General features: G+C 37.5%; 3 protein-coding genes across 3 annotated transcripts in view; all 3 read right to left on the bottom strand.

The window, feature by feature from the left end:
- Positions 1-36: 36 nt before the first annotated feature.
- LOC121648092 (phosphatidylinositol N-acetylglucosaminyltransferase subunit Y-like) lies at positions 37-306 on the bottom strand. The gene has a single exon (XM_041998041.1). It carries the CDS (start codon positions 304-306, stop codon positions 94-96), a length of 213 nt encoding a protein of 70 aa, XP_041853975.1. The 3' UTR covers positions 37-93.
- Positions 307-483: 177 nt separating this feature from the next.
- Positions 484-1,512, bottom strand: LOC121648091 (protein preY, mitochondrial-like). Its single transcript, XM_041998040.1, has 2 exons — positions 1,241-1,512; positions 484-630 (listed from the first exon to the last, which is right to left on the bottom strand). Exons 1-2 carry the CDS (start codon positions 1,441-1,443, stop codon positions 489-491), a joined length of 345 nt encoding a protein of 114 aa, XP_041853974.1. The 5' UTR covers positions 1,444-1,512; the 3' UTR covers positions 484-488.
- An 11,700-nt stretch (positions 1,513-13,212) lies between these two features.
- Positions 13,213-18,705, bottom strand: part of LOC121647915 (polypeptide N-acetylgalactosaminyltransferase 18-like) — a 209,589-nt gene continuing 204,096 nt past the window's right edge. Inside the window, exons 12-13 of the mRNA XM_041997737.1 lie at positions 14,617-14,621; positions 13,213-13,484 (exon numbers count right to left, since the gene is read on the bottom strand). Of these exons, the coding sequence (XP_041853671.1) occupies positions 13,476-13,484; positions 14,617-14,621 (14 nt within the window). The 3' untranslated portion in view covers positions 13,213-13,475. The remainder of the gene's footprint in view (positions 13,485-14,616; positions 14,622-18,705) is intronic.

The raw sequence follows: 18,705 nt of genomic DNA, 5'->3' as shown, positions 1-18,705 counted from the left end.
ACCTTACTGGTATCAAGTAACAAAATGACGAAAAACTGCTAAGAAGAGCTTTATTACAGCATCAGTACTTCTGTGAACATTTCTGAGAACAGTCTAGTTATGTCTGAAGAGTTTGATCCCCATCCAGCTCCAGAGGTGGAAGAAGACGTAGACGGGGATTGTGACTGGCAACAGCAGGCTGTAGAAACACAGACTGGTGCTGCTGGTGCAGCCCTGTGGGAAGTTGTCATCCACAGCGGCAGAGTAAAACAAACCAAACAGAGACACTATGGGGATCAGTCCCACCATCATGGACAGGGAGAACATTCTGACAGATTTCTTCTACTGTAACTTACAAATAAAATAAAAATCTAGTGATGTATCACATCTACTTTTGCTAGAATGCAACAAGAAATAATCTAGTGCCTGTGTCTTATTCAGTCCAACACATTTAATTTGCCAGTATTCAGTCTGTTTCTTTCTTACGGCTGAGGGTGTTGTGATTTGAGTTATTGTGCAGGTTTATTGGAAGTGTCTGCGTCTTTCTGTAGGAGCCTGGCCTCCTGAGGGATCATATTGGGAATGCCGTCAACGATGGGATAAGCGATGCCAAGTTCCTCATTGATCAACTCGTTGGTCTCAGCATTGTACCTGGGGAAGGATGTGAGACAATACCACAGTTTTTAACTATTCATATACACACGCGCACACACACACACATACATATACATATATATATATATATATATACACACACACACATATATATATATATATATACATATATATATATACACATACATATATATATATATATACACATACATATATATATATATATACATATATACATATATATATACATATATATATATATATATACACACACACACACACATAGATATACATATATGTTGTGGTAGAAAAGCAATTAAAAGTTTTGTTGGATGGTTCAAAGACTTCCTTTGCTGGGGTAAATGAGACAAGAAACTGTTGGGGTGACAAATTAAAATTCCACATCCCCAGATAAGATACACATCTTTCAGTATAATGGAGTTGCAACTGTTCTAAACGATTAGTCCAACAAAAACAGCCTATCGCGTCTTCATTTTGTCGTGAGGTTAGCCTCCGATTCGGCTTGTTTCCGAAAACCAACAAACAAAACTATATTTTACAGTATAGTGATCCATTTTCTGTGTCATTCTGTTCTCACTGTTGCGGAAGTGTTTCCCTTACAGCCATAGTTTGTTATGCGAGTTACCTCAGTGGCTTCTTGGAAAGCGGACATACTAGGAGCTCCAGCAGAGACGAGTCAAAAGGCGGCTGCACTTCGTCCTTCACGTCGGTGAAGCTTCTCACCGACACTCGGCCGGTTGTAAAGGTCTGTGTAAACGGTACGTGCTTCACATGACGGTGGACACAAACCGTTTCTGTCACCAGTCTACTCAAAACATTCTTAAACATGACCAAATAGTGCTCAAAGCGCACAAAACTTTCTAACAGGAAGTATCAGTTTATGTGCACCGAAATACAAGTCCGTTTCCGGTAAACTTCACTTCCTATGGCGATATTTCACTGAAACATTTAAAATTCGTTTATATAAACATTTATTTAAATTTAAATGGAAACAAATGTTTGAAAAGCTTATCTCTCATGTTTAGTTTTCTGCCTTTCTAAAGTATTACATATAAGATGTTAAATAGAAATTTCATGGTCATACATATGATTTTAAGAATGATCGTGCATACAGTTCCCACATTAGCCCGCATAGTGGCAGTGTTGCACCGCACTGCTAATTTTGATATTACTGTTTTAGATTTCAGCAGAACTCGTATCAGATTATAAAAAGAAACATTGGAACAACATGAATCACATTTTTTGTTTATCTAAGATACAACAGATTAATACATTTGATCTCTTATGAGATTTCTTAAGAGATTTCTTCTACATTTGGAGTTGTATGTCCACAGGAAAAAATAAAAAGTTGGGCCATATCTTAAAGAAACAAATTTTACAATAGTTGCTCTTTGCACTCTACCTTTACTGAAGCTCTATAGGTGCCGTGAACATGATTTCCCAGCAGGTTAACTATACAATATTAGATAATGACAGAGAATCTGCTGCCAACGGTTGCAGAATGCATTTTCTCAAATTGCTCTGAGACTTTCTTGGCAGGGCCCCAACTTATTTGAAAACTGCCTCTAACTGTAATATATCCTACTGCTGGCTACATGACAGACTTGCTAATACAGACTTTTTTCTCCCCCCAGCTGCCTGGACTTGGATACAGTAGTGTATCACAACAGCCCTCCACCAATATTCATCATTTTCTGCATTTTCCACAAAACAATGTGGACCATAAATCACCGAAAACTGTTAACATATAATTCAGGATAGTAATTTAGGAATCATGGCCAAATAGTTAAATCTTAATTTCAGAAGATTAGAGGATTTAGCTTCCTTTAGTATGAAAGTCATTCAGGAGCTTTTTGACAAACATAAGGCTGTTTCAGGCCACTCTACTGTAAAAGTTTAGATCAAGTGTTGCACTGATAATCTCATTGTAAATTTCTTGCATCTTTACTTAGAAACTGTGGATCTTCAGCTGTGGGTTTATGCTAATCTCTCCAGATCCACAGAAGTAACTTAAATAAAACACAATAGCAGACTGTTTACATGAGGGCAACAGAACTGGAACAACAAGGATAATTAAACAGTTGAATTTTTATTTATTTTTTTTATTGATTTTACAGACAGGATTTCAATCCCACAGTGGCTGAAACAAAACCAGAGACAACAGAGATCACAATAAATATAGTTTTAAAGATACCCTAAGATGTGCTTAATTATTTGTACCCTTCAAGCCCTCGGAGAACAAGCAGACAGCTCATCAGTCCATCAGAGGACCGACACAAAAAGAGACATCTGTGTACACCAAGTGCAAGAGACTAAACTGCTGGGAGTTGTCATAGATAGATTCTTTACTGGTTCAGGTCCTATTTAGAAGGCCAGAATTATTTTGTTACGATCGACAGCTATGAATCCGAGTGAGTGGCCATGACTTGTGGAGTCCCCCAGGGGTCAGTCCTTGGACCTCTTCTGTTCAACTTGTATATGCTTCCTTTGGGTCAAATATTACAGAACTATAGCATTAATTATCACAGTTATGCAGATGATACACAACTTTACGTGGCTTTGTCACCAGATGACTGCAGCCCAATAGACTTATTGTGTCAGTGTCTGAAGCAAATAAACACCTGGATGAGGGAAAATTTTCTACAATTAAATGAAGAAAAAACTGAGATGATTCTGTTAGGTAACAAAGAGAAAAGAGTCAGCATTGGCAAACACCTGGAGACTCGGGTTCTTAAAATCACTGACCAAGTTCGTAACCTTGGAGTGTTGATAGACTCAGACCTGACTTTCAGCAGCCACATCAAGGCTTTACTAAGAAGCTTTTTACCAGCTCAGAAAATCAACAGAATTAAAGTTTAATCTCCCAGAAAGACCAAGAGAAACTCATCCATGCATTCATCTATAGTGCAGAGTGTAAATGTACAATAGTGGATGTTGTTGCTACACGGAGGAGTTTTACAGTTTGATAGTAGGAACAATTTCCTTTGTCGTTCAGTGGAGTATTGAGGTGGTATCAGTCTCTCACCGAACATACGCCTGTGACTGATCAGCAGGTTGTGAAGTGGTATTGTTCAGTATTGTCTTTATTATGGACAACATTCTCCTCTCCTACACCACCGTCAGAGAGTCCAGCTCCATCCCCACAATGTTACTGGCGTTGCTGATCAGTTTGTTCAGTTTGTTTGTGTCTGCAACCCTCAGCCTGCTGCCCAAACATGCAACAGCATAGAGGCCACAACAGACTCATAAAACATCCCAAAGCAACATTTAATCTTGTCAAATCTTGACTACTGTCCAGTGGTCTGGTCACAAAATCCAAAATAGAGCAGCTCGTATTGTCCTTGGCTGTGATTTCAGAACAATGCATAGAAATCTCAGCTGGTTAATGGTAAGAGAAAGATTATTTTATTCGTTACTAATATTCATAAGAAATGTATCCATATAAAAACCGTACAAGTTCTATTAAAAAAAACTATGTTACAGTTCAGAAAAACAAACCTATGCACAAGACATGCTGTCAGAGGTCAGTTTTGTGTCAAAGACAAAGTCAAACTATTGTAAAATAAAACAGTAATGTGCAGAGCTATGTCTGCATGGAACTTACTTCCCAAAAACTTTGAGCAAACCATTAGAATAAAAACATTCAAATTGCAAGTAAAGAAACATCTCTTAAATAGATACATATAGTATTTATGTAATTATTATTAAATAAAAACTATAAATAATACATAGTATATCATATCAATAAATATTTATTTAAAATTTGTCATTGGCTCAAGTTATAATTATACATTGTTGTTTACATGAATGTTGGAAAATTTGGTGTTTTTTTTTAATATGTCTCTTTTTTGTGGGTCAGGTGTTTTTTTTTTTTTTGTTTTGTTTTGTTTTTTTCTGAAATTACTTGTTTTTTCTCATGCAGTGCAAAATTTTGTTGTTTCTCATGTTTTGTATAGTATTCCGTTTCACCGCTGTGTTTTCAGACACATTGTTTTTGTTTTTTTCTTTGTTTTGTGAAACTACCTCATTTCCCTTCTGTCTTCGGTTTTGTGGCACTCTCTGGTATTTTGATGCTTTGTTTTTATTTTTTTTATTTAGTTGTGTTTAGTTGTGCTTTGTGCTCCTCAGGAAGCCACACTCATGCTAAATGCTGGCTCAACGATGATTGCGTGAATCGCTGGTTTGGCCTCATGGGCTGACGTCAGCGAAACATTTCAGAGTACAGACCTCGATCACAGCGTCCTCAAAAGAAAAACCCCAAAATGTTTTCCATGTCCCTGGCAGCGCCACAGCCCTCACACCAGCAGGCAGCTTGACCTTGGCAGTAGATTCACTGGATATCGGCCAGTAATTAGTTTTCTGAAAACACAAGTAACTTCTAAGATTTCCATCTCAGAAGTAGGACCGCTCATAATTTTTTAGCCATAAGCAGAAATGCTGCCCACTTTACTGATGTCGCTTTAAGCATGAGCAGAATTTCATGGCTGCATGCATCAAGCCCCATGTCCTATTCAGAAGTATATTTATGTATGTCCCACTCAAGTTGTGTGGTTTTGAAATGCAGCAGATCCTCAGAAATAGTTGTGCAACCCTCTCCATCCCGCATTAGTCTTTGTAAGGTTGCCGCAGAGCGTAGGGCATATTTTAGCCTGCCGGGTGTCTTCTGACACATTTTTTATCAAGTCCACACTTCCCGTGACAGAGCTGTCATCAACTAACGCCTCTGCTGACCTTTTTAATGCCTTTCACCTGTGAACCGAGGTCCTCTGTGACAACTTCTTTAGCTGCTTCTCAAGTTTGACTTCCAGGTTTGTATAGAGATGTCTGTCTCAGCTGAGCTTTCACAGCCTGGTGCTGATATTCCTGGCATCTTTTATTTCTTCAGTTTCCCCTATAAGAATTTGTCAAAATAACATGCCTTTTTTTTTACAATAATAGTGTAAATCTGTGAAGCTGCACACCTTTAAACAAGCTTTCAGTGTATAATAGAATCGTCTCACTCATTAGTCTAATTATTTCTGACCCATAAAATGAGTGTCTGATAATGCCAAACCAACAAACTCCACAGTTTCCATCATAGCAATAAAACAAACCTTCAGTTTTCACATTTAATAATCTCATCTTGTTTGCACAGGAATCCACTCTATAGTTCATTTCATACCTGCCTCTAATCTCGACTAGCCAGACTTATGTTTGCAACATAAGACATGACATGAGAACCAAATGTTAAATCTATCAACTGCTCTGCACACAGAATTTAAATTAAAAAAGTGTTAATGTCATATATTAATCACTCTACTACCGATGTTCTGCAGGAGCTATTTCCACATTTGAATTTCATACAGAAATGTGATCTTTTCCTTGCTGAGCAGAGGTTTAATAATAATAATAAAAAAAACAAAAATTAGGTATTTCTTTTCAAAACTGATATACAGCTGATGCAGCATTTGTTGCTAAATCTGAAAATCAGATCCCCAAGGACTTTTCACACAGGGGTGGAGCTAAAGGGGGGCACAGGGTGGCACTGGTCACCTTTGATATTGATTGGACATCTCAGGTGCAAATGTCACTACGTCTTTTTACTGGGCTCAGTGACGGCAACAGGAACAAAACTGTTTTTAGAACACTTTGTCCTGCACCTTGGGGCTAAAAACCTCCGTCCGGAGGGAAGAAGTTGAGTCTATTCCATAGTGGGTGGGAGTCATTATTAAGAATGGATAAAGCCATCCTCTGTACCTGTTTAGTGTACAGGGAGGCTGGACAAGACTGACTCACCAATCAGGCTGGACCCCCTCACTATGCGGTTCAGTAAGTCTGTCTGTGTAACAAAGGTCTGAAATACCAATGCCACTGAGCAGAAAGTCAAGATCGTTCGGTCAAAGTAAAAAAAATGTGCTAGTTTTCCTGAGGCAGTGAAGGTGCAAAGGACTTTTTACAGATGTAACAGTTTTCATCAAAGTTAATTTTTTTCTCAGTTGGGGTCCCTTTGATTAAAGGACCACACACTGTGTCCCAAATCAACCAACTTACCTTTCTAAGGAGCTTTTTGGACTAGTTGAAATCATTTCTAGATGATCCAGATTATTAATTTAAAGAAGTTTATTCTCATGCTCCTCTTTTGACCACAGATATCACAGCAGTGTATGTGAGTGTGTGTTTTAGAGAGAGGAAGACAATAATTTATTAGTATATGGCACCCTTTATAATGTCTTGGTCACCCTCTGGCCACCCCAAGTATAAAAGTCTAGCTAGCACTGATGGAACCTCCTCTCTGTCTTTTCTCATCTATTATTCCTTCTTTCTCCTCAGCTGCCAACAAAGACAAAAAACCAAGCTCCTGCTAATTCACCTGGTTGATGGACAGGCACAGCTCCAATGGAGCATTGGTCTTCAATTAGACTTCCATTGTCACCTGGCAACTATGTTAACGAAGTGTGCCTTTCAATTAGATTCTCACCAGTTACTAAGCAGAACTTGAGCCAATGAGGCGTGAGCAAAGGTTGATGCTGTATCGTTAACACTCCCTTCAAGGCCCCAGAGTGCTGCGCTTGGCTTTAATTCACTCAGCCACCCCTTCAGTGCTGCGGGTGTATGTGTGTTTATTGTTGCTTGTGCTCACGGCTCATTGGAAGTGCTACGTTTACAATGGCTTTGATGTTATGGGAGACTCTGAGGCTTGTTTATTGAGGTGTTTCAACTGTAACTCCCTCAAACAATGCAGGACAGTCATCCATGGAGGTGTTTTATTGCTTATAAGAGGCAGGCTGTTTTGATGCCTGAGCATTAGTGTAATTCTGTAAGAAAGCAGTGTGATGAAGTCCTCTTTGGTAAAGACGCATCCTCTCCATAATGATTTCTATTAAAGAATGGTGAGGCAGTGGGGGGAAGTAAATTAAAGCAAGGAAAGGAGCAAGAGGAGTGAGAGGAAAAGGGAGGGAGAGCTGAGGGGGAAAATGACAGAGCGAAGGCGAGAAATGAGTGGGACTGAGAAAAGTGAGCCCACCAGCTTTTCAGCATCCTAACGAGAGAGTAGGATGGTGCCTGGAGGTGATAATTAAAATGTCCTCAGAAGCTGCAAGGCTGCAGAGGCCTGCACTTCTGCCCTGGATATCTGCACTACAAAGGACAAACTGCCCAGTGAGGGTTGATTTATTTATTTTTTTTCTTTGGTCTGCAGTGTTTTCTCCAGAGCTTTATCAAATCTTCTGAGCCATCATCACGAGAAGCCAAAACATTCCCATAAAATTTAATATAGAAAATAAATCTTACAAGTAAAGTCTCATCCCCAGATGTCCAGGTTGCTCTTGGTGCCCACAAATGTTTTATTAAGCCTTCAAGGCCATCTGAAACAGAACTGGCCCAAACTTTTATGGTGATCATTCTCGAAGCCGTTTTACTTGATATTTTTGGTCTGCCTGTTTTTGTTTACTTTTTAAGTTAAAATGCATTTAGAACCTTAACCCTTTTAAGCATAGTTAACATACAAAATGTCCTTTTCAGGATGGTCTCAGCTGATAATTAGGTTAAAATTATGTAAAATTAATGTATCACTAGATATAGCACCAAAAAGGCCAACCAAGCAAAACAAACCACAATTTATTACTAACAATACCTTAGTAATAAGTAATAAGTAATAGTAATAGTAATAAGGAGCCCTGGTGATCTATAGGAGTTTAATTTACACTGTTTAATATTTAGAGTGATGTATAAGTGGTCTGTCAAACTGGTATTTGAAAGTGATGCAATAGGTCTAAGGAAGTATGACACCCATGGTGTTAATGGTTGAATTAAAGAAAACATGCAATCTTCTACTATGAAAAAGCTTAAACCGTAGCCGCCTGTTCCTTCACTTCTTGCATTAGTGAACTTCAAAGATTGTAGTTCAAAGATATGCATGCATTGTACGACAGAGGCAGCTTGCAACAGGAGCTGAGAAAACCAGAATTATTCCTGAAAATGGTATAAATCTAGTTTTTATGTGGATTACCATTTTTATCTAAATTTCCAGATATTTTTGTAACTTTCTTTTTTTAAAATCAAGATAAATGAAAATTGCAAGTGCAGTTGGGGGCCTCATGCAGCCGTGCACTTCGCTTGTGCCTCGGGCCGGCTCTGCACTTTATAGACCCCTTTTGTTCTAATGACATCACCATAAATCCATCTCAGGATTCTGGGTTTCTAACACTGTTGCTGAGATCATGAATCATATTTATAATCCTTTTTCATTTCATTTCCTGGTTGTAAAATTGTGACAAGAATTATGATGTGCATGTGTGTGTGTCAGTGTGTGAATGCAAATGTTTTTTTTTTTAAGAGACAGTGGGAGAATATAAATGAGCCAGGATTGATGGTGGTAGTGCTCTGAGTGCCAACTCATGTATGTTTCATGATGCAAAAAGTTCAGTTCAGTTGAACTACTCAGTAAATGTTTCTTACAATCACCTGCATGTGTGAGGTAAATAGGAAACATGTTAAACAACTTTTTAAAAGACTAATGATAAATAGTGCTTCAGTTGTTTCAGAGTGAAGAATAATGTGATATAGGAGATATTATTCTCCTTCTTTTCCACTTTCAACATGTTGTACACCAAAATACACGTTCATAACTTGGCTTTTATTAAAAGATTATTGTATCCAGAGTCTAAGGATGACAGATGATAAGAGACAGGGTGATTTTATTCATTTATTTTACCTTTATTTATACAGGTAACCCATTTTTTTCCATCTCATTTTTAGGTTAGACCTGTCTAACTTGATCAAACATCTCTGCGGAGATACGCTAGTGAAGATGCAATTTAGTGCAAACTAAAGACTTGAGCTACAAAGCAAAGGTCAGATATCCAAGAGGAGCTTGGAGTAGAAATGCTGCAGCTGAGTGTTGTGAGGAGTCAGATGAAGTGGTTCAGAAACCAAATAAAGATGTTGCCTGGGTGAACCTTCAGATAATAAGGCCTCGGGCCAGACTCAGTACTAGCTGGAGGGGCTCTCATCTCTCGGCTGTCTCCGGAGTGACTGGAGATCCTTTATAAATGTGTGAAATGGGTTGAGTGGTTTGGAAAATGGATGGATGGATTCTCATTTACATATTTATGAATAATCAGATATCAAAATTAATTTTATTTTCATCCAGTGTGCAGTGGAGGATAAAAAAACACAACTTTATACCTAATGTCTGGCTCCAGCAGTTCTTAATCCCCCAAACTTCCACCCACATCTCCACCCATTTAACAGCTTGACTATCTATCCACTTCATATAATGGTTCATGAGCTTTTGGGATCTATCTTACTACTTGAAGTTCACATCTTCTCTTGTACATTTTGTAACTGCTTTACTTTAATACAGTTTGTTGACTTCTTTTGCATATGAATTCAGTCATCACTTTAAAAATGATTAAACTATAGCAGCATTTTAATTTAAATTCAGCCCACATTTTCCAAAACAAATGCACCCTCTATGTAAATGTGTTGGGCAATGATCCATTAATGTAAGCAAGACACCTCAGGAACTGATTTGCATAATCTTCATACTTATTTTTTTTTTTAAATATTAAAAAGGATCATATCTATATCATTTATGTATACGACAAAAATGAGTTTGTGGAATGGAATTGTGCAGATGGGATCACTCATAATGATGAAAATCATTACCAGACTCTGCAGGTCCCCTTCACCCACAACCTGTTGAGGTAGTTGGCCACCCTTCCTGGTTCTGGATCAGCTGGAGGTTTCTCATTCCTGATAAAAGAGTTTTCTGTCTCCACTGTCACTCCAAGTATTGCTCAGGGACTGGATCAAAGAGAGGATTTAATGTAATCCAATGGTTTCCTCATCTAGGTAATAATTTTCCATAAATCTTTATACAAACAAAGTTATTAAAAACTGGACTATTGTGTGTCACATAATGGATTTGCTTTAATTGGATTATGACTGGACTAGATTAACTAAGTGGATTGAATTGGACCTTCTGTACAAATCAAGCTGAGCTGAATTGAATTTTAGCATATTTCACCTGATTGTTCTGGTTTTACTCAAATCTTCATCATTGTTTTGGGCCAGTCTCTTATTAGCCTCGTTTCCATCTGCAGAAGGAGGCCATTTTCAACAAAAAAGTTCCTGCTGACCCGGTTATGGAAAATTTTATACACATGTCTGCACTTTGTATTGTTACGAAACCTTGTCTTGTGTTTTACTGAGGAAGGAGGATGACTTGTACCCAGATAAGAATTGAGTGAGCTCCATTTACCTCCCCTTCCAATCTTCTAACATTCCTTTGAAACAGAGTACTAATGATTTACCTTGATGTGATCAGCTCATGCTGGCCTATATAAACCAAACCCAAATGCATCTGTTCAGACTTGCGCAGCCAAAACGTCTTTGACTGTGTGATTCTCATTGCTGATCAGCTCTTAATAAAAATACTTTGTTTGATTCTCACTTAGTGTGTGACCTTTGATAAATAAAATTTCACTACAACCCCCAGAACAGTTATTAATTAGCTGGTTAACACAGTGGAAGCATTTAGCAGCTAAACAGTCACATATTTCCTCTGGAGTTGCCTGGAAACAAAACAGAAGGATATTTCGTTGTAGCCAGATGCACATCTTCAAATTTGTGTTCCTTCTCCTGTGGGTCCAAAAAAAAAAGCACCAAATAAACATAGTTTAGAGCCGTAAAACCTTTTTGACTCTTAAAAATACCTTAAAGAGAAACAAAACTGACATGTTATGTTTCTTATGTGCCAGGACAAAAAAGAAAATGCCAAACCTGCTCACCATCAGGGTTCACTTATCTACACAACAGCTTTATCTGCTCAATATTGTCAACAGCACTCAACTTATCACAAGTGATGGGAGCGCGCTGGAGCTGATGGGTTTGCTGAGTCGTGATCTTAGATTCATTTTTATGGTCCTTGTCTTTGATGGTCTTTTCAGAGAGAAGCTTACCTCCAATTTATGAACAAATTCATGTCCAAGAGTAGATGCCATCTGATTTTTGCATATTATATATAAATTCTCTTTCTTTCTTTCTTTCTTCTCAGCTTGAGTTTGGTTCGTTTCATCACATGCCTGTGAGTTTGTTTCAGAAATGTGTTACAATTGTCACATTTTTTGTTGTTTGTTCATTTCTTGGCACATTTCAAGCATATGGGGTACGCCAGCATCATTTTTCAATAAATATAATTGAATCAATCTGTCCATGCAGAATCACACACTATTTTCTTCTTGAGGTTTGAAGAGCCGTGGGTTGCAAACCCCTGTGCAAGACCTAAAAATTGGGACTCGTGAAAACAACTTATTAGGACCCTTCTTGCTGGACAGGACCCCTGAGGGTATTGTGAAAGAAAAAAAAAAAACACTTTAGGATGAATATGGATATCCTTTTGCAATGCAACTATAGCTCTGAACCTCTATCAAATCATAGGACAATGTGTAAACATTATTTCTGCAAACGTCAATTCTGATTAAATGAAGCATAACAAAATTAGAGGTTTTAGCAGCTTAGACGAGGCCTCCGAAACGGCCATTTCCGCACAGTTTGGCATATTTTATTCTCTAAGTACCCAAAGTCCCCCCAAGTACTTTAGGTCCAATGAATGTTCAAAAGCTCAAAGCGCTTTAAAATATTGATTTGGTCACAAAACTGATGTGGAATAGTTTACAGGTGGATATCTGTAGATATTAGTGTTCAGCAGGGCAAAAAACAGGTCAATAAATCTGAAATATATTTGGGAGAAAGATCATTTAAAGCTTTAAATGTGAGCAATAAGACTTTCAAGTAAAAATTAAATCCAACAGGAAGCCAGTGCACACAGCCAAGCACGAGGGTGATGTGCTCATATCTGAAATTGGATATCTATTTAAATATGGAATTATTTTCACAAGAACCACCAGCACACCTATCACAAGTATGTCAGCTGATGACAACATAATGATTTAATATTTTAGCAAATAACTTTATCCTTTTTGAATTGGACTTAGTCAGAGCCAGATGTTTCACATCTCAGGCTCTCTGACCCTAGTGGTCGCTTGAGGTACTGCATTTCAGGGCACTCAGCAGTTTCTATCCAGATAATAAACGTCTTCATCATCAGTTTTTAGCCAGAATGGAAACAGTAGAAACTGCTTAAGAAAAAAACTGCCAATAATGTGTAAAAGAGTTTAGACACTCAAATAAGGTGTTGTTTTATGCATATTATGAGTAATGGAAACAACTTTGAGAATCGTTCTTCATCTGACCAAGATGAAAATATCACGAATTGTCAGCTGTTTCTATTAATCAGCAAATATTAGTCCTAAAACCCAACAAAAAAATTTAAATAATTCTTTAAACAAATCAATAAACAAAACAAAAAAAAAAAAATGAAATTTTTAATTTAATGGATGTCCACTGCAGTTGTTTTGTTTGTTTCTAGTTATGACAGCTACTACTTGTACTGAATCACCACTAGCTAGTTCATTTGCTTTAAACCTGTTAATGGAAACATTTCTGACTCATTTCTTTCTTGTGTTTTTTCTAAAAGATCCCCCGACACAATTAAAACATGACACAAGAAGAAATTCACGACAAACAAGTACTGACGACATCATCCAGTTTTATTACTGGTACTTATAATATGCAGTTTAAATACACTAATAAAATAGCTTGAACATTTTTAGGGCTTAATAAGTAAGAGCTTCCCAAAAATTGAGATACTTTTAAACTTTCAGGATCTGCAAACCTGAGCCAAAAAAAACCCAAACTAGAACTGAATTTCAACAGAAGGTTTGGTAATAGATGCTACACAGTAGCCGACAGAAGACACTGTACAGTTCCAGTCCTCCACAGGTTACCACTGCTTTCCACACCTCATGGCCTGTGCTTCAGTGGACCTCTGATTGAAAATGAAAAGCATTCAATACAACACTCAATGAATAATTAACACCTCACCAGTTCTCTTTGAATATCAATGGAGATTGTTGAAGGCGTTGAATAATTGAGAGCTTGATCGCAAGCGGTTTATATTTAATTTAGAGCTTTTACGATGAGTGTGTACTTTTGGAGAGCTTTAAATGTAGAAAAAATGTAGAAGATAAAGTGTTCAACCAGCAAAAAGCTCAGTTTGCTCATCCATAACGATTACATCCACACCTTCAGCCTGTAAGAGTCGTTGCTCTGCTACAATCCTGCACAAGCATTTGCAGCATTTTAAGACAAAATAAGAACTGTCAACTGAAATATTATTTAGCTAAATCTGATGCTGGAAATTGTCCCCTTGACTGTTCACATTTAGAAACAAAATTAAACTAGTCAAAAGTCACATGTCTTACATGGATTGATGATGTTATTTGGGTGCTATTTTCTTCTTTTTATGGCAACTGCACTTCGTTGGTGCAATTTACTTACTTGTTTCCTTTAATGAATTATATTATAAAAAGTAATTAAAGGTACATTTGGACAGTTTTGTTTCTTAGATTAATTATAACACCAGAGAGAATTTGGGTTTTGTGTGAAAAGCTGCTGTTTTTTTAGGAGGTGATTCATGAGTTTTCAAATAAACAAAGCACTTATAAATAACAGAAAATAGAACTTGTGTGCACGCACACACACCACGCAGTGTTGAAACCATTTCCACAGTCCCTGACGCCAGGAAGAGTTTCAGTAGAACAATTTCTCCTCCTGTCAGGGACCACTTGTTATTTTATCAGTGAATGAAGCAGATCATTGCATCTTATTCGGCACACTAATTCACATGATTCTGCAGTGACGTCTTTTATTTTCCAGCACGCTTTTTAACAGGCCTGAGTGAAGCAGTCCATTCATGTTCCAGCTTCCAAAGAGATGTATCCAGGCTGAAAAGGACGCGATTCGTTTTAGAGATGTGGTTCAGATGCATCAGTGCAGTCAATGAACATAACATTAAACGTGCTTTAGACCACAAGGACTTTTTCCAGGAAATAGGGACTGTTGGACTATCTTTGTCCATGACACAGGAGCCACAGATAACTTGGAGAGATCTTTTACCCTGACTAGTGAAGTAGAACTTTTGATAGTTCATTACACTTTTTTCTGTGATTGCTCTGTAGCATATAATTTTCTTATTTTCCATCTCAGTATAATTTTCTACACAGCTTGTAAATCAGTTCACTTTAAAATGTAATGCAAGTGAAGTTGTTAATCTTTGTGAACCAGCTTTCAAACTTCACCTCTGATACCATTTTAATGAGAGAAGCAGTCAAGCAGCTTTGAAAAATGATTAGAAGAGGGACTACTGAGACATGATAACGCATTGAATTGAGGAAATAAACCATTACTTTCTCAGCGTAAGCCTGCATGGAGGTGCCATATGGATGACTTTGTGCGACTGCAGTTGAAGCCTACTTCCTATATAATCACCAGTGCCTGTACTGTAGCCAAGACATACATCCAGCAGCAAGTCAGACAACTAAGTTTTTCCATAGTTTAGGTGACAAAAACAATTGTGACCAAAAGCAATAATTTTTGCTCCTTGAAAAAAGTAGAGAGCCTGGGGCAAAAAATTAAAGGTAAAAATGTGAATTAAGTCTTTTTTCCCCAAACTTTTGTAATCATCTCATCTCATTAAAGTTAATCCAGATTGTTTAATAGCATTCTTCTTACAGCAACTTTCACCAAGTCTTAGTTTGAAAAGGTTTATAAGCACCTGTGCACATCAAAAACAGAGAAACTCATTTATGGAGTTTCATTTCCATTGCAACAAATTTAGGTTTCAGTTGAGAACTTTTAGAACAGAATTATGACCTAATCGTTTACTTGAGGATGTCCAGGTTAATTACCCTCTAATTTAGAGTTTTGATAGGGCAGCAGGAGGAATGAAATTTCTATAGAGTTGTTTGTGGTGACAATAACTAGAGATACTAAGAAATCCTCATGTCTCTTATCCAAAGAGTCCAGTGTTCTTGGTGTGTTTTAACACCTGTAGCAAGCTTTGCTTTCATTAATTTTAAACTAAATATTCAGAGAATCCATAAGTGGAAAGTTTTTTGTTTACTCTGGTTTAATCACCAATAGCTACATTTATGCTTTTATATACTTGTTGATGGTGTTGTGCCTAATGTTGTTGCTCATGTTTTTCGTTAGTTTGTCTTCCTGAGGTGCTCCTGATAGTTATTTGCTTTGTTTTCTTACAAAAGTTGTAGGATGTTAATGTGAAGTTTATTTACAGGTGTAGCAGCTGTCTGGTTTTCTGTTTGGGTTTTAATTGCAAGGTTGTTGGTGTTGAGTTTGTATTTTTAGTTTCCTTTTTCTTCTCATTTTCTCTTCTGCTCATTCTCCCCCTTCTGTCCTATTAGATCCAGCATTAATATGTAATTCAGCAATAAACAAATGAAAAATACAGAGTGATACCTGAAAGTAATGGGGAGCCTTATATCAATAAAGCATAATTTCCTTTTGTGTCCATAAAGCTCGTCTTGGAAAAGCAAATTTGTTCAGCACAACATGTCGGCTCTTTGTCCTGCTGCATGACAATCATCCATTTAGTTTAATTTCGTTCAGCGGGACGTTGTGCTCGTGTTTGCTGAAGTCTTGTCAAGCTTTGGTCAGACTGACAGCAGGCGCTGCTGTATTTGGAGCTTTGGAGGCCGGCAGCACTTTTCACTGTGATCAAAGAACGTGTCAGTATAAATTTCCGTCTGCAGCAGAACCAGACAGAAAAAAACACATTTGCTATTTTAAAGTCGTCATATTGGTTTACATTTTCTTTAAAGTGCTATCATGGTCTTTCAGTGGCTTATCTGTCTGCCGTGCTTTTCATTTAGAAATCAGAATAGCTCCTCAGGTCTTCTTGCATGCTCGATTCAGAAAGGAATAACCATTTTGTGAGGCAGCTCTTAGTTTTTTCTGATGCCTGAGGACCACGGAAAAACAGACTGCCTGATGTTTGAGGCAGGTTGCTTAATTTTTTCTATTTAAATTACATTCATGCTCGAAAATATTGTGTTTCCTCGTGTTATGTCACTCTTACATTATATTAAGTGTTTAAGGAGCTCAGTCTTAAAGTATTTGATTGTTTTACATAAAGTTAATGGAAAATACTAGTTCAATCTTAAAGAAAAAAAACAAAAATGCAGCATAAAGTAGGTCCAACAGAAAACATTTAAGCTCCTGTGTGTTCTTATTGATCACTTGAAGCTGTTTATTTTTTTCCATCAGACATCTTGATTTCAGGAGGACAGCTCACATGCACAAAGACACATCAACTGAAGGTAGATCAGTGAGGCTGTGGACTAACAATCATCTGAGGACGGCACTGAAAAGGAGTCAAAAGCTTTTTCATTGTTTAAAGAAATTCTTGCACTTTTATGTGGATTGCAGTATATTAACTGTTTTATCGTGTTTTGATTGAATCGGTTTTATATTTTTACTTGGCGTTATGGTTCAGTCACACATCTTTGAAGAAGAGGAAGGAATTAAACCAAATAGTTACACCATATTCCCAAAAGTGATGGGACGAATACTGCAAATAACTGAATTCAGCTGTTCCAAGTAAGGTCCGTGAAGACGTGGATGAGCGAATTTGGTGTGGAGGAACTTGACCGGCCTGCAGAGTTCTGACCTGGTAGAGCACCTCTGGGATGAATTAGAGTGGGGCCTGTGCCAGGCCTCCTGCCTGACCCCGATGCTCTTCTAAAACAAAGGTTAAAAAAAAATCCATAAACACACTTGTGGAAAGCCTTTTTAGAAGAATTATAGTTAAAAGGTGGGGCAACTTCATATTAAACTCTAAGCATTAGGAATGGGGTGTCTGGAATATTTTGTGGATTTCGTTTAGCCAAACTTTATTTACCAGGATAAAATAATTGCTGGAAATCTGTGTTGTTCGTGTTTCCGCCACACCATAATGTTCCGGAAAATTTCTTCTAATCAGGAAGATGTTTGACGATTGGACCCAGTTTGGCTGTTGTGGTCTTTCGGTTTCTTTAATTTTTCTCAAACGGATTTCTGTGCATGCCCTACATTCAGCTCTGAATGATGCTCGAAAGAGCCTGGATCTCCTCATACATCCACTTCTCATTGTTCAGTTAAAATGATCAATACATGGAGTTATGTTTGTAGAAGCAAAATAAACATGATTCCAGCTGCACACTGGCATACAGTGAACAGAAGTGAGGAACCACCACAAGTATGTTCCACCAATCAGAGCTCATAAGCACACAGCCCCACCCCTCAGGAATTCCAGGTAATCTGAAAATATCCTACCCCTCTACTTGGTGCTTTTTCCAGGGAAGGTATGGCGATGACCTAAGTAATGCCAGTGGAAATGTGCATACGTTTTTTTTTTTTTGTTTTGTTTTTTTTTTTTAAATTCTGGGTAAATGAAAAAAGTTCCTGTGGTTGAGAAGGGACTTCTTCTGGACTGACTGGAGAGTCACTGGTTTTACCAGCATCCTTGCATGGCAGACAATTCCAGCATATAGCTTTTGTTCTGAGTGATGACTCCCCACCCTCTACACAGGAAGTTATATGGTAAATTTACCATTGACCCAGGAAGTTTTGCCTATTCTCTTCAGATGGAGGCTTTTAGTCCACAAATGATTTAGAACTTTATTGTGGCTGCCATACCATAAGTTTGCACAAGTATCTGTAGATTTTACACAAGAAATACACATCTGTTTATTTAGGTTTTTTATTATTTATTTATGTATTTTAACCTTGGTTTCATATAGAGGTTGTTTTATTATTATTTACTTATTTTTTTATTGGTGCAGTTTTGAGTATTGTTTGGACTTTTTTGTGGCTTATTGTTTAGGTTCATGTGTTGTTTAAGGAGGTTGTTGTATTGTACCTATTGGCGGGGGTCTAGGTTATGGGCTTGGTTTGCTCAGAAAGAGAAGTTTAAAGGTACAGTGTGTCAGAACTACTGCCAACTAGTGGTAAAGATGAACAATAAAATTACTTCAAATGCCAAGCACAGTTACGTTGGCTGTCAGTGGCTTAAGTTCTTATAGATATAAACATATTTTCATCTATGAGTGGATCCAGTAGCCTCATCTGCAATGATGACTGCACAACATGTAAGTACTTTAAGACTGTGTACATATGTACTGTCTTTTTTTATGTACCAAGTAGATA

Source organism: Melanotaenia boesemani, chromosome 10, assembly GCF_017639745.1.
Source record: "Melanotaenia boesemani isolate fMelBoe1 chromosome 10, fMelBoe1.pri, whole genome shotgun sequence".
NCBI lineage: Eukaryota > Metazoa > Chordata > Actinopteri > Atheriniformes > Melanotaeniidae > Melanotaenia > Melanotaenia boesemani.
This window is presented reverse-complemented; position numbering and strand designations above follow the sequence as displayed.

What these genes read in the sequence shown, in the direction of transcription:
- LOC121648092 (XM_041998041.1), bottom strand. Translation starts at nt 306, where the DNA reads ATGTTCTCCCTGTCCATGATGGTGGGACTGATCCCCATAGTGTCTCTG.
- LOC121648091 (XM_041998040.1), bottom strand. Translation starts at nt 1,443, where the DNA reads ATGTTTAAGAATGTTTTGAGTAGACTGGTGACAGAAACGGTTTGTGTC. An exon ending in CTTTCCAAGAAGCCACTGAG is followed by an intron (nt 631 to 1,240) that starts GTAACTCGCATA and finishes ATCCTTCCCCAG; the next exon opens with GTACAATGCTGAGACCAACG.